The 25689-nt window shown below is 34.4% G+C and overlaps 1 protein-coding gene across 1 annotated transcript in view; it reads left to right on the forward strand.

Annotated features, from left to right (window-relative positions):
* The window catches only part of LOC138334401 (1-phosphatidylinositol 4,5-bisphosphate phosphodiesterase epsilon-1-like), a 72720-nt gene that overhangs the window by 16597 nt on the left and 30434 nt on the right, over nt 1–25689 (forward strand). The window contains exons 6-14 of the mRNA XM_069283071.1: nt 10433–10834; nt 16891–17040; nt 17248–17533; nt 20045–20301; nt 20466–20611; nt 21311–21560; nt 22392–22564; nt 22915–23671; nt 25335–25475. Coding sequence (XP_069139172.1) covers nt 10433–10834; nt 16891–17040; nt 17248–17533; nt 20045–20301; nt 20466–20611; nt 21311–21560; nt 22392–22564; nt 22915–23671; nt 25335–25475 — 2562 coding nt within the window. The remainder of the gene's footprint in view (nt 1–10432; nt 10835–16890; nt 17041–17247; nt 17534–20044; nt 20302–20465; nt 20612–21310; nt 21561–22391; nt 22565–22914; nt 23672–25334; nt 25476–25689) is intronic.

A 25689-nucleotide genomic window follows, 5' to 3' on the forward strand; every position in this document is an offset into this window, starting at 1 on the left:
CTGCATGACATTTATTTATCATTTTATCAAATGGTCAGGATAACATGTGTGTATAGTCATTATGCTTCATCCTCTGTCGTCTGATAGCTTTGTCTATAAGCTTTTTTTTACATTTAGAACTTTTCATGTTATAGCATTAGCAATAAGCTTACACTAATGTCTGAATTGATCCTGATGGTTTTCAGACTATGTAATGTTCTTTTTCAGTTCAAACTGAAATCCAACATGGTCACTACAGCCTTCATCTTGAAAATTCATTTTAAAACTTCTTCTCAAGTTCTACCAGTGTAATTTAGCTGAAGGTGTTTTGCTAAAATTCAAATGCCATTGTCAAGAGACAGTTAAGGCCCTGTGGGCCCCTTTTTTATGCACATTATAATAGTCTTTCACCCTGAAAGAAAACAACTGAGGTGTTAGGCTTGATGCAAATTGAAGAGTATCTTTTAATAATCTCTCGTTAAGCATGCATCTGCTAGTACTGCTTGAATGGACAGAGGCACAAAATCCAATGTTGTCTCCACTGAATCTTTCTTGCAAGCATTTTTTTTATGATAAAGAAAAACACTGTCTTGAGCATCCAACTAAATAACCATTCACCATCCGTCCAGTCCTCTATTGTCACAGGTTGATGGTGATGCTTCAAGCTTTGTTTTAGAGCCTGAATAATATAAGTTATTGTTTTGCGTTTTCAAGTAAAAAAAATGAAAATTGGTAGGCATGATTTTATGTATACAGATATTCTTTTTACTGGTCATTGTACATGTAATTTCAAATTTTGTTACAATGTATATTAATTTGTACACAATATAAATATGTTCCTGTGCATTCCTTACAAGTAGGTTGTGACAGGGATGTTATTGGTAATCCGAGGTTCTCCGAGGTTCTCCGGTGGGACACAAAGAGATCTATCAATGTCTCGTTAGAGTTTCATCAATAAACCTGGTAATAGCACTCCTCCACTCTCATTACGCCTCACTTACAAACACATTTTTACATATTACCATATTTGTTATTAAAAACGCATTGTAACATATCCCCCATTTATCAAAGCTCCATATTTGCGTTCCTGTCTGTATGTGTATGTCCAATAGTGGAACAAAAAGCAACTTCTTCTGCTATAGGACTGAATTAAAGGATTTGTTTGTATACTTTGTCATTTGTTGTACATGTATATAATCAGGGAAACTGATTTTGTATTTAGGAGCTTTATGGAATGTTTTTCTATCTCTTTCTATAAAAACTCTTTTAAAATACTGATAATAGATTTCCATAGCATTGAAAGTACGGTGGACCTTGACATTCTAGACACATCCCCGCCAAAACCATCAGGATTGTTAGTTTTCTGGATGGTTGGCATACCAAGATCATCAGGGGTTGACTGTACATATGTATCTTTATCATTTTTTGATATGATAATTTTATAAAACTGTATCTAAGAAACTAAAAATTCTGCCCATTTACCTAAAGTTTCTGATAATCAAACCTAAGGTCTAGCTGTTTGGTCCTGATAATTGGACAACATTGGTCAAACCTGTCTATTAAGATCACTCAAAGGACCAAGCAAAAATGGTTTTTAGATCCAAGGTGCTTTATACACAGGTCAAAATTGTACTCCCAGACCCTGAAAAAGTGGTCTTATTAAGCAGGTAGTCTTTTTACAGAGGTGGTCGCTAAGGCAAGTTTGACTGTATAACTAACATTAGCCTCTATCACTTTGATTGGAACAGCTAGATGAATTGATTATTATTTGACTCACATGTCTTATGATCTGTGACAAAAAGAAAAATTTAGGAATGAATATGTTACATTCTGGAGCTGTAAGACAATAATTGTATCTCTTAATGAATCCAAATCATCTCATATTTATTTACAATTTACAAATGTAAAAATATATACATTTGTATTGTAATAGAAGATATTAGTAGGAGTATTATTTTTGCTTTCCAATTAAGATACAAACATCACTGTTGAGAAACCATTGTTTATGAGTGTATATAGTATGTCTATACTTCAGTTAATTCCTGTTATATACGGTTTATATAGTTGAAGTGTTTTTACCTAGGTAAGTATACACTACCTGTAATCGACATATAGAATAAAGCTCTCACACGTCACCCTTGTATTAGCCTCACATAGGTTTGTTTACTTTCCCCCGAGATAACGAAACATAGTTTTTCCTCCAGCACCAGACCAATTACGGTAACCTAATGTCCAATGGTTTCACGAGAGGATTAACACAGAAAACAAACTCGATTAGACAGACGGGCAGGTCTGTTGGCTCGCTGTCCCACCCAGATTTCCTCAACTGACAAAAACGGATCACCGTGATCGATATCACACCCAGATTATCAGGGATATGATAACACTGCGTCACGGGGTGACATGTTTGTGGAGATCTGTCTATGGTAATGTTTGGAGACAGTTCCGAAGTGGAGATTTTCTACGAGTGTTGAAGATATTTTTTTCTCATCCACATATGGGTTTGATATTCATCAACATTTCTGATACTATTTAGTATTATAGAGACTTTAATTTTCTTCTGGATTATAGACTGAACTCCAAGCAGCCTGCTACAGATTTTTTCTAATTTTTTTTTCTTATTTTTGTGTGTGTGTATTCTCCGTATATTCACCCTTTTGTCACAATTGCCTACAATGAAAAGATCTGAACATGAACTTGTGGTCATGTCAATTTTATATTGAAAAACCTAGAAAGATCGACTTTTGAAGTTGTAACATTTATTATGTGTTATAGATAAAGAACCAATGGTAGATGACATCAACACAATGAAGAATTAAGTCGGATGATTTAGGCTGCACATTTGACCAGATTGCGAGATCTATCGTAAAAATCAAGTATTTATGATAAAACATGCTTTCACATGAAAAAGTGACAGAACTTACAGATCAGACTTGTTATGACATGGGTTAAAACTTTTACGACTTCATTTATTGGAGCTTTTCTGTGAATTGGAGCTATAAAGTGGTCATGTAAATGTTTGAATCTCTTAAGGAGTTTGCATTGTGCACACATTATGATGTTGTAAGTGGTTGTAAACCAATGTAAAGTGTTGGCTCCTAATTGTGGACATTGTTTCTGGGCTGAGGGTTTGTATGGCCATATGGCCGAGTGACTTAAGTACTTCTGCAGCGGAAGCCTCCAGTAGAAGTATGTTACAACCTGTACAGATTGTAACAGCTCACCTGATCATTGACCGTAGCTCAAGTGGATTAAGTCTTCTACTGTTCTCTGTGCTTTAATATTGTGTCAGGAAAAAATGTGGAATAATTGGATGGTTTGTTATCATTAAAACAAGGGATTAGTTAAGGAATTATGTGCATATGCTAATGTGCAAAAAATCAATGTTAAGATAAAAAAAGAAGACATAACGTCAAATCATATATATGCTGAAGTTATCAATTCAACATGGATTGACTTAATGCATGAATGCATTCACCTGCTACCCAAAGAAATTTGGAAAAATAATATTTTTGACAAGTGGATAACACATGTGTTGATATGTATAGTGAATTTGAAGAGTTTTCCTGAAAAAGTTCTAATTCTGGAGTAAACGAAAATTCAAAGCTTGAATTATTGACAAACGATACATAGATCCATTTTATGGTTGATATTAAGTCTATATAATGGAATACATTAAGACTGCAAAAACATGAAGTTATTCTGGATTGTTTAGAACATCAGTGTTTGAACGCCTACAATAAATACCTTTTAGTCTCTAAAACACATTTTGAAGACTCAAACATACAGAGGTATAGAGATATACAATTACGATAATTCAGAGGAAGCAGACCAGCAAGGAGAGTACATGTATTTGTGTTAATATAAGAAAGCAGTTGTTTCAAATAAAGAACATGTTCTTGTGTAAGCAACTAACAGATATATCACAAGCTGTACAAAGAGTGTGCATGCTGAAGGATGGAATTATTCGGTGCCAAGTAATGTAGGATGGTTTCTCTACAGCGGCCAACATAATCCCACCGTCCTAGGTTACTGTATACAGATACAGGTTTGATGTCCAAGTCTGCGATACAGCTGTGAAACATTAACCTGTTGGGACATTTCTGTCGCTACAATTATTGGACACGGCGAAGAGGAGCAAAGTTAAATTGAATCCTCCTAATATGATCACACCCTTTTACCTTCACTTCAGACTAAAATCAATGGAGCGCCTTAGGAGAGTGCTTAATATCTCAGGCAATATGCTCCATCAACTATTACTCGGGGAATTTACACATTGAGGGTGAAAAGTTGAAATTTGTGTCCACATCACTTATCATTGGAATTTAGTGGATTGTTAACAAAGCCTGGAAATATTCTACAGTTTCATCTTAAATGTAGCTCATCATTAATGTATTATAGTGCTGTTCATCACAATGTTTGGAAAGCTGAATATTGATGATGAGATGAAAGAAAAAGCCGAAAGCCAATTGTCAGTGCATCTTTTCTGGATTAAAATCTATTTCATCACCATGCGTTTCGGTGCTTGATATGTATGTTGATCAGTTTGAATTAAAAGAAACGAAATGCTAAAGAATTAATTTGGATTATTTAGAACTGCCGGACAAGTCGTTGGACCACAGTGTGAGGTCTATAAGTGTACAGACTTATTAAAAATCAATCAAGTACGTAATAACCTGTAACATTAGCGACAAAAACCAATGAATATATCATCACCGACTTACATGGATCATGTTTCAAAGAGCTCTCCATAATCAAGGATCATTTAAATACATAGACAAGTTAATAACCTGTACAGTTGACATAAGCCAGTGTGTCTGTCTTCACCATTATTTGGAATTTAAAGGTTCCCGATTTACCTGGGCGGCCGAAGGATAATACATAAATTTACCTGAGCTATTATCAAAATTTCACAGGTAAATATCAACAGCATCGATGCACTGCTATGAGAGTTTGATAAACACCTACCAACAGACTAACTTTATGGCCCGGAGAATTTATATACTGCCAATCCGATACTATTTTATTGCCATGAACTTTGACCTTCAACATCAAATTACGTCATTTTTATGCAACTCTAAATTCTGGAATTTTAGCAGTGTCATTAGTGTTGGATATGCTTAACAAGAAAATTCTAGGAGTGACCGATGGTGGCATTGATATCCTTAAGTGATTCTGGATTTTAACATTTACATATTTCATCAACCTTAGGAAAGTCTTAACATATAAAGAAACCATGATTGAATGTTTCTGAACATATTGATTGTGCTATTTCTGCGTTGGGATGACCCGTACAATTACATTAGATTACTGTGTGAATTTATCAAAGAGGATCATAAGTTTCTTTGGACACAAGGTATACAAACCTGATGTCCAGCGTAATGGTCACTAATGGCCAGATGTACATGTCCTAGCATCGGCACATTTGAGGATGGTCAGTCCGATGATGCTGTTTTAGCCATACAGTCAGACCAATTAGTCAAATCCGACAAGTGTTCTTGTAGCAGTATGGTCAAGGAAGACATTCCAAAGGTTTGTTTTGATTTGTATCTTTTAATAGTCATAGTATTGTAATTTATAACTTTTACTATAGAATTTGAACTTGAAAACTGGCCATCTTTGTTAGTTGTATGACAAAACCAAGCTATACATACCTGTACAAGACCAAACTGTCAACTAAACAATCATTTCAGTTAAAACAGCAATTGAAGCCAATACCTTGTAATTGTCTCCCCTTTTTATTATAATTGGGATTATATCTAATTTGAATAGTGATATACCAGTTAGGATTCCCATATGTAATTAGATCATATGCTGCCTCAATCTTCATTAAATGTCCAAACATGGATAGAACAAGTTAATATCAAAAAAATTAAATCTTCATTGAGCAAAGCTCAAAGCCATATGATAATTATATAATACCTGGTACAATCATAGTTAGCAAGACAAAGTCTTAGTAGCAATAGGTAGAGTCATGTAAATGATAACTTTTAGGTCACATGACCCAAAGGGTCAGGATGACATTTGCTAGATTGTCATCATGCTTGAGCCTTCATCCACCATTGTGCATCCTGTGCTGTTCACCATGCACCTTCCTTAAACTTTTAATTCAAATGACTTCTTCTCAATAATTGAAAGATACAGCGTATACTCATATTGGGTCTGCAGCATGCTGGCATGAAAGGCTACCAAGTACTTTGCTCTAATTCATAACCTTGACCTTCACTCATGGTCACAGTGTTAAAAAAGGCTAAATTCTTTAAAACAATTTCTTGTGAATATAACTAAGAGGCCTAGAGACCTGATATTGGGCAAGTGACATGTTGGGATGAAGGGCAACCAAGGTGGTTCCAACGAATGACTTTGACCTTCATTCAAGGTCACAGAGGTCAAAATGGCCAAAATCTTTGGTCCAACTTCTTGTGAATTTACTAAGAGGCCTAGAGACCTGATATTGGACAAATGACTTGTTGGGATGAAGGGCAACCAAATTGGTTCAAAGGAATGACCTTGACTTACATTTAAAGTGACAGGGGTCAAAATAGCCAAAAGGGATATGGTGGGATGCAGGGCTGCCAAATTTGCCTGAAATGATCCTAACATGGCCACCACAACTGCCATCCTGAAAACACTAACTGTTGTTTTATTTTGTGTTGATCCAAAATCCAAGATGGCCACTACAGCTGGCACCTTGAAAACACATTTTGAACTTCTTTTTAAGTTCTGACAGTGGAATTTGGCTGAAACTTGCCTGAAATTACTCTGACATGGTGTCCAAAAAGTGTTGTTACAATTTGTGTTTATCCCTAATCGAAGATGGCCACCATAACACCATATCTAATTAATTTTCTATACGATGGTTACCAAGGTTGTCAGATGACTTTTTGTATGTCTATTATATTGAGTATTTTTTAATCTTAGACTGGTTGCAATGCAGTGCAAGTTAAGATTGTGAGGTTTTATGCACTAAGATATATATGGTAGCTACAATATAGTTATGTCAGTGTAAGTGGTCTGACAATAGGTCCATATTTTATACAGAGAAAAATCTTATATAACTAACTACTGTTTTATATATAGGCTAGACTATTACAAAACTGATAACTACTTAGCGACCGGCACTACAGCCACTTACGACACTGGGTGGTGCCACTATATTTAAAACGATTTTGTCACCTCCAGCCAAGTACTCTTATACACTCATTGTGAAAAAAACTACGACCTCACCAGAGGTCAAGGTCACAGGAAACTAGGCGACTGATCAGGTCAAGGGTCAATTTATTTGAAGTTGAGATATGAATGTTTGTTACATATAGCCTTAAGTTAGCACTGAAAGACTTATCACAGCTAGGGTCATGTTGGAGAAATGGCTGACTACGTTTGTGGACTTATTCGAAACCAAATAAAGGGAGAAATTATTTATTTACATTTTGTAGCTGAAAATATTTGATGTTCATTGTAATGAAGTCTTTCAGCTTTATCAGGGAAGTCTTGACCATTTTTTTTATTGTTAACCCCACCCCCCACCGACCCACCGCGGAATTGTAACTGGTTTAGGGTTGACAATATATATAGTTACTATAATAGCCCTCCACCTGTGTTGAGGTGTATGAGTTCAAAACTCAGATGGGACAGTTGGCAGATTTTTTAATGGTTGCAAGACTTAAATAAAATTAATAGAATATAAAAGCCCATCTTTATAAAATGATTGATTTTCGTTCATCATCGATAATAATCATTAACAATTTTCATAATGTATCCAAAATGTCCAAAATTGTGGGGAAGGTTAATTTGTCTCAATTTTCAAATCATGATACGAATTTAAACTACACGAGAAATTCATTAAGTTGGTGTCATACTAGAACTCAGGAGATTGTTGATATTAAAGGCCTCGAAAAATTGCTATGAAGGCTATCTCACCTAAATATTATCATGTAAAGTACATATTCAATCTGAATGAGTGTGTTCTGGTGCATTTACACCTGAATTAAATTTGTACCTGTGGTCATGATTCTGACGAGAATGGTAAATGTTTATAAAGATTGCCTTCATCTTTGATTTAACAGATTTATGCAGAGCTGCATTACTGTATTGTTATAAACAGCTTTGGTGAAGTCTAATACATTATAGCCATGTAATGTTAAGTCAGCGTGGCTAATCCAGTGATGGTTTCTTAGGATCCTTAGTCTGATGAGTATTTGATGATGCTGCGGCCTCAACTGTCAATAAACCTTGATCGTTTTATCTCTACTGAGCACTGTTTGAGCTTAAGATTTGATTGTATTTCTATGGACTGAAAGTGGTGAAGACACTAATGTCGATGACCAATCATTTACTTGTACATGTCTAGGTTTAAACAGTTCACCTCACAAGTACATAAACAGTCTTAGTAAACATGATGAAATATCTATAAAGGTTTCATCTAACAAGATTATACTGGTATAAAAATAATCTGTACTGGAACTGATAGACTAATGAGGATTAGTGAAGGAAAGAATAAACAAATATGAGTGATTGGTGAAGGAAAGTATGAACGAGTATGATTGTGTGTTGAAGAAAAGATTGAAAAAAGATGAGTGAGGGATGAAGGAAAGATTGAACAAAGGTGATTGTGTGTTGAAGGAAAGATTGAACAAAGGTGATTGTGTGATGAAGGAAAGATTGAACAAAGGTCATTGTGTGATGAAGAAAATATTGAACAAAGGTGATTGTGTGATGAAGGAAAGATTGAACAAAGGTGATTGTGTGATGAAGAAAAGATTGAACAAGGGTGATTGTGTGATGAAGAAAATATTGAACAAAGGTGATTGTGTGAGGAAGGGAAGATTGAACAAAGGTGATTGTGTGATGAAGGAAAGATTGAACAAGGATGATTGTGTGATGAAGAAAAAATTGAACAAGGATGATTGTGTGATGAAGGGAAGATTGAACAAAGGTGATTGTGTGATGAAGAAAAGATTGAACAAAGGTGATTGTGTGATGAAGGGAAGATTGAACAAAGGTGATTGTGTGATGAAGGGAAGATTGAACAAAGGTGATTGTGTGATGAAGGGAAGATTGAACAAAGGTGATTGTGTGATGAAGGAAAGATTGAACAAAGGTGATTGTGTGATGAAGGAAAGATTGAACAAAGGTGATTGTGTGATGTAGGAAAGATTGAACACGGATGATTGTGTGATGAAGAAAAGATTGAACAAAGGTGATTGTGTGATGAAGAAAAGATTGAACAAAGGTGATTGTGTGATGAAGGAAAGATTGAACAAAGGTGATTGTGTGATGATGGGAAGATTGAACAAAGGTGATTGTGTGATGAAGAAAAGATTGAACAAAGGTGATTGTGTGATGAAGGGAAGATTGAACAAAGGTGATTGTGTGATGAAGGAAAGATTGAACAAAGGTGATTGTGTGATGAAGGGAAGATTGAACAAAGGTGATTGTGTGATGAAGGGAAGATTGAACAAAGGTGATTGTGTGATGAAGGAAAGATTGAACAAAGGTGATTGTGTGATGAAGGGAAGATTGAACAAAGGTGATTGTGTGATGAAGGAAAGATTGAACAAAGGTGATTGTGTGATGAAGGGAAGATTGAACAAAGGTGATTGTTCGATGAAGAAAAGATTGAACAAAGGTGATTGTGTGATGAAGGGAAGATTGAACAAAGGTGATTGTGTGATGAAGGAAAGATTGAACAAGGATGATTGTGTGATGAAGAAAAGATTGAACAAATGTGATTGTGTGATGAAGAAAAGATTGAACAAGGTTGAGTGATTGATGAAGGAAAGTATGAATAATAAATTTGTTGATTGTCTTCCATCATCGCGGTCCCATCTCGTCCGATATACAGAGGTGCTACACATGGGGATTTTATAGACAGTTACCTGTCACGATGTTAAGTTATGTCATTTACCCTGTAAATATGATCAGGGATATTGAGCTATTTTGGAGCCTATGGCTATAATGTTAATGTTCTGATTTAGCCTTGACTAATAACACTAGACCTACTTACTGTTAACAGTTCTCAGGATTTATCATAGATCTTGGTTTGACCTAAGGAATCTGCAATTACTTTGATTCTTTTGGTTGATTTGAGCTCTGTACAATTCAAGTTAAGGGATTTTCTGACAAGATGTAATGTACAAGTAGGGATCAACTATTTTTTTCTTTTTAACAGAGTTCTAATTACTTATTGCAGCTTCATCCTATTATGCAATATTAGTACAGAACAATTCCAGGTCAATGAGCATTTACCTACAAAAGGTAAAATTAATGGAAAATTTGTAAAATGAAATTAAGATATACCTAGAACAATTTATATTGACTTTCTCACAAATTACCTCTAAATATATAATAACAAAAAAGAAAAAAAAGAAATAATCTTTTCTCATGATATAAATAACCTGTTTTGAAAAGAAAAAAAAGTTGATAAATGATTTTGCTATATTTTGATTTACAGCTCCAACAACTGGTTGTAGCTGGTGACATTCCATGTTCTAAGGAGGAGGCGGCTACCCTGGCCAGTATACAGTTACATATAGAGGAGGCGTGGCCTGAACATAACCTACCAAACCACTCCCATCCCAAACCCCCAGATCTCACCTTCCTCCACGGGGGTAAACTCATAGACCATAAACTCTGGGCAAAGTCCACTGACCCACAGGAAAATCTCCGTAAACGTAAGGAGTTAATACGTAACAATCGTGCAGGCCGTATAACAAGTTCTCGTCGTAAGGGGAGGCTAGTCCGTCAGCTATCTTGTGTTAGTAGTAAAGACCTTGACATTGGAAGTGAAGTTGACCTTACGAAATTCCTACCACCAGATTTTAACTCGTCAAAGAAGATTCGTTGTATTATACAAGTAAGTACAGATTATTTTAAGTAATAAGTAAAATAGGCAAAGACAGTCATCACATAACTGCACTGTAATGGAATGAAATGATTAACCTTGACGCTGCCATATTTGAAAACGGTTAAATACTTTCGAACTACTGGTCACAAGGATTATTTGCATTAAAATCTTAAAATAAAAGCTTCCTCATGAACCAATCAAAGTACTGAAAGTACTGAAGGAGGCGTAGCTCAGATTCTAGACAGGGTAATGATATATTGAAATATTAAAGATATATCATAAAAGAGGTAATAGTACATGTTCAGGTTATTTTCAATCAATATGGATTGAAATAACAGATTGAAAATTCTGTGCTTTCGCAGAATGACTGTTGTTTATTATAGAATTAATGTGGATCAAATATTTGAAAATTGGTTAAATCATGGAAATGTTAAATCTTATAAAGTTGTTAAAAACAAATGCTCCAAAGATCTTGAAAATATTGTATGCGAAATAAATATGAACAATGAATAATGATATATAGAATAAAAATGATGCAAGACTAATATATATTCCTTTTGAAAGTTTGTGTTGGTTTTTACATGTTTTGAAATTTCAATCATAGTTTGAACTTTCTACCATCTGGGCAAAGTGTATGAAAGTGGTAGTTATGCTCCTGCTGAGCTCAGCATATACTGGCAGTAGAACGACTGGCTGACCCATTGTCAGTTTAATGTGACCAGGTGTGTTGGGATGCTTGGGTGTCTTCAGCGGCATGTTCCAGTGATATCATAATACATGTAGCACAATGAAAGGACAAGAGTTCCACTATACAAGAAGACCCTACAAATACAGCGCAGTCTGTGCATGCTACACACAACATACATTGGAGGCCGTCCATGCCATTAATGAACCCAACAATCAAATATTGCCAAATCCAGTGTCAATCTGTCAATGTTAACAACAGTGTAAGGTGAAGTTGAAATCAATGTCCAATTTCCTCTCAAGGGATATTCCATTAAAACATCTAACCCAACTCAGGATATTATAAACATTGATACCCCTGATTTCAATTTCAGAAGTTAATACTGGATTGGAATATTACATTTTGTTGCAATGAAAGTACTAGTTAAAGGAATTGTGCAGTCAAAAATTATAATTTCAGTTTATGCTGGAAATGGCTTTATAAGCACGTGTAGAAACCTCTCCGTGCCATACATATGTTCTAGCTCTAAACCGTGTGACATCATAATAGTCCGTGGCTTATAGCTGTACTATAACTGATGTGCTATCACTTACATCGACGGTCACAGGAAAAGCCGATCAACGATTTTTTATGATTACTTTTGAGTGAAGTTAATCATACAATAACTTTGGCTCGAATGTAAATAACTAAAAGAGTGAAATTCGATGTTTCAAATACTCTAATTTATGCTCTAATAACAGGTATCTTCGTGTAATTATGAAAGAAAATCCACACAGAAATAAAAGTTTCGATTTTTTTTTGTCGAGGAGTTCAGCAACGAATAAGCTTTAATTACATAATATTTTCCTGTAGTCTGTATCTTTGATACATTGTGAATTACAAAGTTTGTGCCTGTAAAATGAAATTTTATGAAACAATTTCAGAAATCCTTTATTAAAGTATTGACGTACATACCAGAAACATATATACATATATGTATACGGTGTATATGTTTCTGTACATACACACCGATGATTGATCATTACCAACATTGTGTTGTGTGTTGCTAACCGAATAAATTGAGATACATTTATTACAATACCGTAAAACGTTTCAACATGTGGTAGAAAGAATTTATTTTTGATATTATAAAAGATCTAAATATTGAGATATTAGCAAAACAAACAATTTTTTCAGACTGTGCGGTCGCTTTCAATTTTTAATCGATATACGAATAGATACATCTATATAGATATATAATTAGCCATATGTCTTTGGTTTGATGGTTATGTAATACCTGGGCCAGGATGTTGTTTACCTGTACCAAACGCCATTCATCGAACTCACCTGTAAGTACCTGGCCGCGGGCAATTTGCTATTCGGTGGACTATGTCGGGTATTTGCTATTGTCTTACTGTCAATCAGGTTAGGACATCCGTTAATTGGATTGTGACTTGAATTATGGAAATCCCGTACATCTATGCTCTAGTTTTTTTTATTGTCACCTCCATTTTTAAAATGAAGATGTAAAAGCAAATGGAAATAAAATATCCCTGATCATACATGTACCTAGGAATATATATATTACATATATATATGTCGTACACAGGTAAAACAATAATGGAAGTTGACTTATTCAGAAACAAAAATGGTTCTAAGAACTATTTCAACTAAAGATTTAACCTTAAAAATTATTCCAGTCTAGTACTGTAATTACGGAATCGTGGAATATAGCAATCACCCGTAATTTCTAAGGTTTTAGGAAAAATTCTAAGCATGTATTTTCATAGCTGCAATATTGTAGCTCAAAAGACTTTTTGACAGAAAATGGTGTCGTCTTTAGAAAGGTATAGTAGGCCGGGTACGTATATTCGTTCTAGTATTTTCACTGTTTCGAATCTACATGTATAGTCATACAAGAAGGGTTACAGCATTACCACACTAAATATACTTATATAAATATCACCAAGTATAATTTTGAAAAGGTACAACATTTCATATCTATATGATGCCTGTATACAAGTAATTTTATTTTTTCATTTGAACACTATGTGTGGTTACTTTTTGGATTATACGATAAATGTTCATATATCATACTATTAAATCTCGGTATGATATACAAAAGGATCGACAATAGATATACTATTTTAAGGATTTAGTATAATTTTGAAATTATGAATTTAAATCTACACTTATACTGTAATTTAGAAACACATATCAGAAATATCATTGATGTATTTCTGCTTTTTAGTAAACGTTATGGATAAAGTTTCAAAGGCAACAATATTGATATACATATCATTTTCGGTATAAGTTCGGTATTGTCACTCCAATATCACATAACTAATAACCGTCCACATTTTACTTTTACTCAAAAACTGTGACGTATTTGCATCGTTATGGTAGAAATTTGAAATAAAAAACAATAATAAGTAATAAGATAGTGTTACATTATACTGGTTTTTTTTATTACACAGAAATTTATATAATATGCTATCTAAATCTCAGTCCAGACTGATCCGAACATCATTTTGATATCGCTATCAAATTGGACAGATTATCTAATCTAAAGTTAGATATATGCTTGTTTGAATGTTTGAAATGGTGTAAATGGAATGTTTTGAAACTGAAAATATCTACATCAGTATCTCATTATCTCTGAACCGTAGTCAACACTACCCGTAAATCACGACCAAAACCAACCGATAGTGCTAAAAGCTAGGCGATTCGTTGGGTGGGACTTAATTTTTCATTCATCCAAAGCAATATCCTGACGTATTATCAAAACAATATTTTGGCTGCACAAATCCTTTAATATCTTAACGGAATATCCCTTTGTATAGAATATACAACATCTGCAAATAAACAAGATATTGTTAAAAACAAGAAAAAAATATATTTCACCTTACATAAAAAAATATTTTTTGTCTTACATAAAAAAAAAATATTTTTCGTCCCACATAAAAAAAATATTTTTCACCATACATAAAAAATATTTCTTGTCTTACACAAACTGTTTTACTTGAGCACGTAAACGTTTTACGTGCTCACGTAATAAGTTTTACGTGAGCACGTAAAAGAAAAAAATATTTTTCACCCTATATAAAATCTTTTTTTTTTTTGGGTCCTACATTAAAAAAAATATTTTTCGTGTCACTTCTGTGCCGCCGTACTTTTATGTTTATTTTTGAGAAATGTTTTGTTAATAATGTTGCTTCAGAATGAATCAAACTACACAGTGATGCTATCATTCCCAAATATTATTCGACATGAGGACTTCAAAAATTAATTAAAACGTTTACATGTCAGAAAATGGGCGATTTTCTCTGTCGGAAATACTCAAAATATTGCCGATTTTTTATAACTTAAACACAATATATGCGCAAATTACCTGAAATATCGTAAACAAACTAATCAAAATTTGTATCGTGGCTCCATCAATATATTTGCTATGTAAAACACTGTTATTGCTGCTTTGTCCGTGCCGATTCACAGTCCGTTCACCGCTTCTTTCACTTTCTATCGTTCCGAGTAATGTGTTTATTGTAGGATGTTAGTACATTATTTGCCGTTGAAAAATGCACGAAAATGATCTGATCAACTGTAAATGAAACATATTAAAGGATTATTGAAGTTTTGACAGCAAGTTTTTAACAAAATTATCAACACTCACGGCTGTAAACTCGCCAGCCATTCCAGGACCAACACGGCGTCAGGTAATGGCGATAGTACGGGACCTCGCCGTTTTTCATGTACGTCAGATTTTCGTTCGGTCAAATTGAATAAAAAAATCGTCAAAATCATTGTCAGATTATATCCTTTTAGGCCTGTGATATTTAAATATCATGACATCGTACTTATAATTACAAATATATACCGTAATATCAACAGCAGAAGCCATGATGGCGTCCCCGGTAACATGAGTGAAGCAGTGAACACATGTGTGATTTAACACTCTGCATTGGAGTGCGTCGGCAGAGTTTGTAACAGTTGTCTCCCTTTGTACGGACTGTTCTTGTTGACATGTTCGTTAGTTTGGGGAATTCTAGTTCATTTTTTATAAAATATTAGTGGATAGGCCTATCAATATTTGATTAAATACACGTAATTGAAAAGGCATTTACTGTCAGTTGAATTATTTTACTTACAAACAAGTTTATATGCAATTACTGTTAGATTCGCGGTTTGCAAGTTAGTCTGCCGTAGGTTAGTAAGGCTAACAGATCTAGATGCAGCGCACTCACTAGTATAAGTACCGATATTGAGACACACTTTCGGTGAGAATAACTAATAACTAATTGTAACATTGAAAATAAGTCTAAAGTAATTAAGTGGGAAATTATAATGTGACTGAAACATGTAATAAACGGAGAACCTCTGACTGCTGTATAATACACAACGTACGTTGCAATACACAGTGTAAAGTTATCTCCCGTAGTTCCGGAAACTGTCGATAGGATTACCAAGGTATAGTGTTCCGGTGATAATTGAAAACCAGAGTGATTACATGATGGCAGGCTGCGCCTCCATAAAAAGCCAGGTTTTTTTATACCAGGACAAATGTAGCTTTCTTGGATATAAAACAAGAAATTGTGTTGACATCAATAATGTACCAATGACATCCTAGCAAAGATGTATGATGTCTCAATTGTGTTAAAATCCTTGAGCAGAAAAATGCCTGAGAATTTTTTTATTGAGTTCCGTAGAGGAGGCTGGAAAATGGTCCTATCCCAATTCCATAGAAAAACTGGGGTATCGTCCCATCCCAATTCCATAGGGAAGCTGGGATATTGTCCCATTTTAATTCCACAGGGAAGCTTGGGTATCGTTCCATCCCAATTCCATACGGAGGCTGGGATATCATCACATCCAATTCCATATGGAGGCTGGGACATTGTCCCATTCTAATGCCACAGGGAAGCTTGGGTATTGTCCCATTCCAATTCCATAGGGAGGCTGGGGCATCGTCCCATTCTAATGCCATAGGGAAGCTGGGTATCGACTCATCCCAATTCCACAGGGAAGCTTTGGTATCGTCCCATCCCAATTCCATATTGAGACTGGGTTATCATTCCATCCCTATTTCCATAGAGAGGCTTGGGTATCTTTCCACCTCAATTCCATATTGAGACTGGGGTATCATCCCTTCCCACTTCCATAGGGAGCCTGGGATATCATCCCATCCCAACTCCATTGGGAGCCTGGGATGTTGTCCCATCCCAACTCCATTGGGAGCCTGGGATATCGTCCCATCCCAATTCCATATGAAGGCTGGGTATTGTCCTATCCCAATTCCATAGGGAGGCTGGGATATTGTCCCATCCCAAGTCCATTTGGAGACCGGGGATATTGATGCCCTACAGACATTTAAAGTAATTTAACCATTTTTACATTTACTCAGGAGAAGCAGAAACAACTGTGGCATACCCCATACTATGACAGTGAGATTAAACTTAAACAACAGTACATCAAGATCTGTAAGAATCTGCCGTCGTTTGGCTGTAAGCTTTACCAAGTGAAGGAACTTTTACGGGGCAACACACAGAAAAAGGTAGGTTATAGCAAGTTATATATTCTCATTAGGTTTTGTGTAGAACAATTTACAATAGATTAAATAAATACAGCACATAATTGGCTTTAAAAGAGTGAAATTCTTTACTATTTAATGATTTTAATTGTCAAAATAAACATGTGTTCTGTTAGTTTTCCAAAAACTCAAAGTTGGTGATGAATTGTTTGAATATATACTAATCTGCAGGCTGTCCGTCTTTTGGGAATCGCCACTGACAAAATAGTTTTGTTAGATAACAAGACCAAACTACTACTGAAAACCCAGAGTATTCGAGACCTTGAGGAATGGAACACAGGAAGTGGGAAATATCACGATGGACTTGTTCTGGAATTCCGTGGTACCAAGCCTTGGCACCTTTCCATGGCAACACTGGACAACCTCAAATCAGTTACGGCTGTGTTGTGGGACGCCTTGGACATGGATGGGAGATTCCTCAACAACGGAACACTCCGAAGGGATAGCTTTGAATTTGGTAATGATACTGTATATATAGTCATAGCTTATTTCTGTAGATTTGGTAATGATACTCACATAAAGTCATAGCTTATTTCTGTAGATTTGGTAATGATACTCACATATAGTCATAGCTTATTTCTGTAGATTTGGTAATGATACTGTATATATAGTCATAGCTTATTTCTGTAGATTTGGTAATGATACTCACATAAAGTCATAGCTTATTTCTGTAGATTTGGTAATGATACTCACATATAGTCATAGCTTATTTCTGTAGATTTGGTAATGATACTCACATATAGTCATAGCTTATTTCTGTAGATTTGGTAATGATACTGTATATATAGTCATAGCTTATTTCTGTAGATTTGGTAATGATACTGTACATATAGTCATGGCTTATTTCTGTAGATTTGGTAATGATACTGTACATATAGTCATAGCTTATTTCTGTAGATTTGGTAATGATACTGTATATATAATCATTGCTTATTTCTGTAGATTTGGTAATGATACTGTATATATAGTCATAGCTTATTTCTGTAGATTTGGTAATGATACTGTATATATAATCATTGCTTATTTCTGTAGATTTGGTAATGATACTGTATATATAGTCATAGCTTATTTCTGTAGATTTGGTAATGATACTCACATATAGTCATAGCTTATTTCTGAAGATTTGGTAATGATACTGTACATATAGTCATAGCTTATTTCTGTAGATTTGGTAATGATACTGTACATATAGTCATAGCTTATTTCTGTAGATTTGGTAATGATACTGTACATATAGTCATAGCTTATTTCTGTAGATTTGGTAATGATACTGTACATATTGTCATAGCTTATTTCTGTATATTTGGTAATGATACTGTACATATAGTCATAGCTTATTTCTGTAGATTTGGTAATGATACTGTACATATAGTCATAGCTTATTTCTGTAGATTTGGTAATGATACTGTACATATTGTCATAGCTTATTTCTGTATATTTGGTAATGATACTGTACATATTGTCATAACTTATTTCTGTAGATTTGGTAATGATACTGTATATATAACATTACTTATTTCTGTAAATTTGGTAATTATACTGTACATATTGTCATTGCTTATTTCTGTAGATTTGGTAATGATACTGTATATATAACATTACTTATTTCTGTAAATTTGGTAATGATACTGTACATATTGTCATTGCTTATTTCTGTAGATTTGGTAATGATACTGTATATATAACATTACTTATTTCTGTAGATTTGGTAATGATACTGTACTTATAGTCATAGCTTATTTCTGTAGATTTGGTAATGATACTGTACATATAGTCATGGCTTATTTCTGTAGATTTGGTAATGATACTGTAAATATAACATTACTTATTTCTGTAGATTTGGTAATGATACTGTATATATTGTCATTGCTTATTTCTGTAGATTTGGTAATGATACTGTATATATAATCATAGCTTATTTCTGTAGATTTGGTAATGATACTGTACATATAGTCATTGCTTATTTCTGTAGATTTGGTAATGGTACTGTACTTATAGTCATCGCTTATTTCTGTAGATTTGGTAATGATACTATTTATATAATCATAGCTTATTTCTGTAGATTTGGTAATGATACTGTATATATTTTCATAGCTTATTTCTGTAGATTTGGTAATGATACTGTACATATAGTCATAGCTTATTTCTGTAGATTTGGTAATGATACTGTACATATAGTCATAGCTTATTTCTGTAGATTTGGTAATGATACTGTATATATAATCATAGCTTATTTCTGTAGATTTGGTAATGATGCTGTACATATAGTCATAGCTTATTTCTGTAGATTTGGTAATGATACTGTAAATATAACATTACTTATTTCTGTAGATTTGGTAATGATATTGTACATATAACATTACTTATTTCTGTAGATTTGGTAATGATACTGTAGATTTGCTAATGATACTGTAAATATAACATTACTTATTTCTGTAGATTTGGTAATGATGCTGTATATTTATTCATTGCTTATTTCTGTAGATTTGTATCACTATAAGACACCTATCTGCTAGTTTGTCAATTGTGTGTTTAAGGTATTTAGATTTGATATTAAGGTTAAGGGGAGATAATCCTGTAGCAAAATCATCTACATGGACAATTATCGACAAGTATTAAATTTTAAACTAATGGAAAATACTTCTGTAGCAAACTGAAATTTTGAAATATCGAATTTGAACTAAGGGGATACATTTTTGTTGCAAACTTTATTAACTAAGGGGAGATAATTTTGTAGCAAAAATAAGCAATTCTTAACAAATTAAGATTAATAGGGACTGGTCATGCAGTCAAAGTCAGTATAATTTTTTAAATGACGATGCAATATTAATGAGTTGGATGAATATATTTTATTTTTAATCTATTCAGTAATTGCCTGCTCTGATACTAGAAACACATTAAAACACAATATACACAAGCTTAATAAACAAGAGGCAGCTCTTATAAACAAAAATCATTTTCGTCACAGATTTTCATAGAAAACCACCTTTACTGCGACCAGCTTTGGAAGGGGGAAGCAAGTACTCAGAAGAGCTGGAAAACCTGCAAAGGCTGTTACATTTCCCCGAAGAGGTAGCAATACTGTTGACCGATATGGAACATGCCTTGTTTAATGAGATTCCTCCGTCCCACTACATACGACAAGTGACCACTGACCTGTCGCGGGGGTCAACCGTCTACAGGAAACTGTCCAGTGTTGAGGATCTAATACAGAGGTTTAATGAGGTGAGAACGCATACAAACGTGGTTCTTAGCTACTGAAACAAAATTATTACTTCATTGCATTACGATTGTCAGTTTTTGAAAGCTATCTGTAAGCAAGCAATAAAATGGAACAAGAAAGTTAATCGACCACATGCAAAATTAGAGACTTTTGGTGTGTGCTGTAGGTGAGTTCGTGGGTGACCCAGCTGATCATCACACAGCCAACACATGAAGATCGTAAGGCCATTCTGTCCTGTATCCTCCGTCTAGCCTTCTACTGCTGGTGCCTCGGTAACTTCAACACTACCATGGAGATTGTGGCGGGGCTCAAGTGAGTTTTTTATTGTAATCTCTAATTCTGAATCACCACCTTCTTTTGTTTTAATGTCTCTACCATGAAATACTAGGCATATACCTATATGTCCTTAATTATTTTGTCTTTTTATTCTGTATTTGCATATTAAATATCTGCCCTTGCGGGTAAGTAATTTGATGTTTCATAGGGTAATGTCATACTTTTCAGAGAAAACAATGTTAAGTTGGACTCACTAAATAATAACATCATAATTGATATTTACCAAAAAGGGAGATAACTCTGTAAAATGCAAAGACAGAATATCTTGGTTATTGTAAACCACCATATTTTGGCAGCAACGCATCATGACTTTTTCTTGATGATTTAAAACCAAGATCTAGACTTCTATTGTCCAACTTTGCTTGTATTTGAAACAATTATTAAGGTTATTTTCGATTTCTCGTGAAATACACAAAATGAAGTTGCATACAAACATAAATTGGTTTACATTCATTATCAGATAAAAGTGTGAGCTGTATATCTTTACTTTTTTAATTTTTCTTTTTTAATGAATTACAAATTTTGTAAACTTTTTGCCGAGTGCAAATTTATAAATGATCTGTAACAAAGGGTTGCTGAATGTGCATAAATCCTGGTCTTCTGTTTAAATTCAGGAAAATTATAATATTCATTTATATTGTAGGTTTGAGAACCAATTGTATTATCCTATTGTAGGTCAGAAAAGCTGAAGCCGTTTTGGCTGTCCTTATGTGATGAAGATCTATCGACCCTGCACATGCTCTCTAACTTCCTGCTGTCTCGTGAGCTGACCCAGGAGTACCGCGAAGCAGTGGGGCGTGGCCTTGACATTCCAACATGTAAGGTGGTGCCATTTTTCGGTGGATTTCTGCGAGAGCTCCGAGCGCTTTTCATCAATGTTCCAAGCATCATAGTTCTTCCTTCCAAGGAAAACCAGTCTTTGGAGGTACTTCATTATTGATATTTCAATAAAACTTACTCAAATAAAAGATAACCTCAAAATTCACGGGACCTTGGTATTGTTTTGAGTAATGATATCCAAGTGTTTTAGTTCAATTAACTTGAAAATATGATAAAGAGTTTTGAGTCAGGACCAACAAAATACTTTCAATCAAACAGATAATTCAAGTTATATGAGTTAAATGAATTTCAAATCAAATGAAAAATTAATATACATCTTCCATGGTGCAGTTACCAGGCTGGACATCCTGCATAAATACTCATTGTTTTTTAATTGACATGTTGTAATACTATCTAAAGGATGTTATCAACTTTCTGTTGGAATCCTGGTGTCAGAGTGAATAGAGTGATGTCTTCCCTGATATCAGATATTGTCAAGTTTGTTTGTGAGAGTCCTAAGTAGACTGGGACGTGAAGAGGTGGTCTATTTTCAATGACTTCCTGTTATGCATGTTTCGTTGAAGTACATTGTCTGCTTCTTTTAACTATATTATTGGTTCATTAGTTTGGTGGGCATGTGTAAAGAAATTTTATGATATCAATAGTCTGATATGTGACCCGATCATTTAGGAATAAAATATTGTAGATACTTGTATACAAGGTCAAGATCAAACTACATACATTGTTTCCATTTGTTAATGATCATTGAAGGATTTAGTACAGAGCTGGTAGGTGGTATACAGAAAGGTGCAGGTGAGGTACATACTGTCTTTGTATTCAAAAATCCTGGTAAATTAGTATTATACATTACAGATCACTGAAAAATTACTTAATATCTTAATGTTTCTCTTCAGCTTTCCATTTCTTTTATTTCAAGTTTATCTCAGACTTTAATGGAGAGGACCGTTTCATGACGAGGATCGGTGTCGGGGGCCTTATAAACATGGACAAGTTACAGCAGACTCATACCATCCTTAACGACATCAGTCTTTTCCATCACCATGGGAGGGGACAGGAAACAGCACAGCGAGAGGAGGAAGAGGTCAAAAGGTCAAACAGTGTTCTTCTAATCATCTCTCAAAGATCAAAATGAACAACTTGATTTTTTTCCCTTTTTCATGCCTAAAATTTCCTTTTTTACAAAGTTTTTAAGATTTAAAAACTACTGAATACAAGAGCCATTAGATCATTTATGCTTGAACATAATCTAAAAGACCATTAATAGGAATGCAAACATTTTGGCTTTGATGTTTACTCGAATGTAATGGCTATGTTGATATTAATTATAAGAGTTGGAAAATTAATTTGAAAAAATACTGAAATCAAATGGCCTTTTTTGGAATTTGAAATTCAATACTAGCTTTGCCTTATCTAATTTTTGTTTAAATTCTAATACACAGTCAGGAAGACTTTGTGGTTGAAGAAGTTGAGAATGAAGAAAACGACTGTGAGAGTGACTATGACCTTGACCTTGACTCTTACCAACCTGTTCAGCCAATCATGAATGACCATGAAGTGGTAGTGATAACTCCCAAACTGGCAGGTCTAAGTCACCACTGGCTACAGTGTATGCACCACGGCAGTACTGTGATTCACATTGAGGACGATAGCTGCCGCACCTATGTATGCTACCTCAAACTGGAACTGGACAATGCAACTCTAACATGGAGAAAGCCCTCCTGGAGTTCGCTTATGCCTGGAAATACATCCTATCCTGATTATATGTTGAAGGGAGAGTCAGATTCTAGCTCAACTCAGGCTTTAAGTATACGTTACACGGGCGGGGAAGATGTGTATGACACATTAGAAGAAGGTTTTGTAGATCTCAAACTTGTGAAGGAGGTATCACATGGGAATGAAGAATCTCTGGATCTCAACCTTGTAGGGAAACGTCATAGTATGGACGACCTAGATGCTAAAGTTAACAGTATATCTATTCTATATGGTTCTGGACATTTAGAGAACAAACGGTTATGGTTCGTGGCACCTAAAAACATGTGTAAGATCTGGTTGCTAGGGTTACAGAGACTCATTAAAGCGGCTCACAAACTTCGACGTCAAACAGACAAAAGGATACAGCTTCTAAAGAACCAATACCTACAGCTGTATTACGACAACGAGAAGTGTGTCGGTCCTACACCTGCCGAGGCCATCAAGGTATGATACAGATTTCATGTCTTGTGATTTGTCTTTCTGTATGTTATACTTGATCATACAATTTTGACCTAAAGCTTGATAGCTATATTTGTAACTACAAATTTTATGAATTGTTAACAAATTTATTTTCGCAAGATACAAATATTTGCATAATTTTGCCAAAGAGCTCAAACACACATTCAGATGTTTAAATTTGTGAATAATTATATCAAATGTATATATGATCACATACTCGTCAGTAAGAGGCCTATTGATTATCAATTTATTTATAACAAAGAAGTTGAAAATAATGAAGACACAAAATATGGTATGATGCGCGAAAAAACATCCATCACCATTGTCCTTATAGTATATCTGTATGTTCTATTATGTGTGCATTGTTTTTGTGAACATTCATGACCATCCTTTATATATAATTTTATGTGTTGTTTTTGTGTGATTTAAGACGAAGGGGCAGAAAAATTTGACAATATTCTGTCCACACTGTTAGAATTACTTCTTTGTCCTAAAAAAGCAGTGGTTTACCGTAAATCATATGATAATGACCCATGGAGAAGAGTTTAAACAGTATCCTCTAATAGATTGGTGACATTTTATCAAAGAATATTTATTTATTATTATTTATTTAACCATGAGGACACATTTCAACTCTTCTTAGCAAACGCCATTACCCTCTTTATGTCAATCATGTCTATACAAAAAGACCACCAAAGGAACAAAAAGGTGGTCGGTACACCCAGGTGGTCTTTACACACAGGTCTGTTGACGTGACTATTTCAGACTCTAAGGATGTGGTCTGATTAGAAGGCTACATTAAATTGTTGTATCTGTTGCAGATATAGGCATGGTTAACTGTTCATTAGTTTCCACAGTAACCACAACAAATCTGTTACACGCATATTAAAGATAGACAGAATATAATAGGATGAATGCATGGTTAACGGTTTCCGCAGAATCCACAAAATTTGTTATATAAACAGATTTTGTTACTCGCATATTATAGATATATGATAGGAACACTGACAGGGAAGAAAATAACTTCATTATTACCATGGATAAGCTGTAAGCGTGTTCACTATAAATATATTTTACTGTATAACAAGTATTTTGACGCAAAACTAAATATACTCAACATGAAATTAAATTTGGCTTCTGCAATTGATGAAATATTTGAACTGTAGATAAATACTTCAAAGGTAGTAATTTATGAGAGTGAAGAGGTAGACAAGCAACTGATTGTCCTTGTAAGGCCAGACAAAACAGGTGATAGAGAGATTGTCCTTGTAAGGCCAGACAAAACAGGTGATAGAGATTTGATTGAAGATCCACGATACCTTACATGGATTAATGAGTTATTGTACTTTATGAGGCTGGCTAAGGACATATAACCTCAGCTGAGATATTGATCATGGTGAGGTAATTATCTCAAGGATCCATACTGTGCAGCACTTGAGAAACTCAAACCTTATGGATCAGAAATTATTTTTAGTTCATGTCTGAATTGAATCTTCTTCATTCTTGATGGTATTTAAGAAAATAAGTAATAATTAACTGTCTATCATTATTTTAATGGCTTAATTATGCATATTGTGAATCAAATGTACATGAGATGACAACATTTCAATGAAACTGTTCTATAGATTATTTCAAATTCTATCTACAGGTGTTTGGTGGGCGGCGTTGGCATGTAGAAAGACAGCTGATGAGTACTCAAGATGTCCCAACGTCTTTCAAACGTACTGGCAGTTTTGTTACCTCAAAGATCTTTAACAAAAAGTCAAATGCTGGATTTTCTAATTCTAAGGTAATACTACCTTGCTTTTATTCATTACGAAATTTAAAACATATTTATTGTCTCTGTAACTGCAGAATTGATTTCCCATCTGTATCCAAGGGATACAGGTACAACTATTACATCTTAAAACTATCAGTACAGTACATATTGCTTTATAATCTCCATGTTTACAAAAAATTACACTCATGGCTACCAGTACATATTGCTGGATCTCCATGGTTAC

This window comes from Argopecten irradians, chromosome 11, assembly GCF_041381155.1.
Source record: "Argopecten irradians isolate NY chromosome 11, Ai_NY, whole genome shotgun sequence".
NCBI lineage: Eukaryota > Metazoa > Mollusca > Bivalvia > Pectinida > Pectinidae > Argopecten > Argopecten irradians.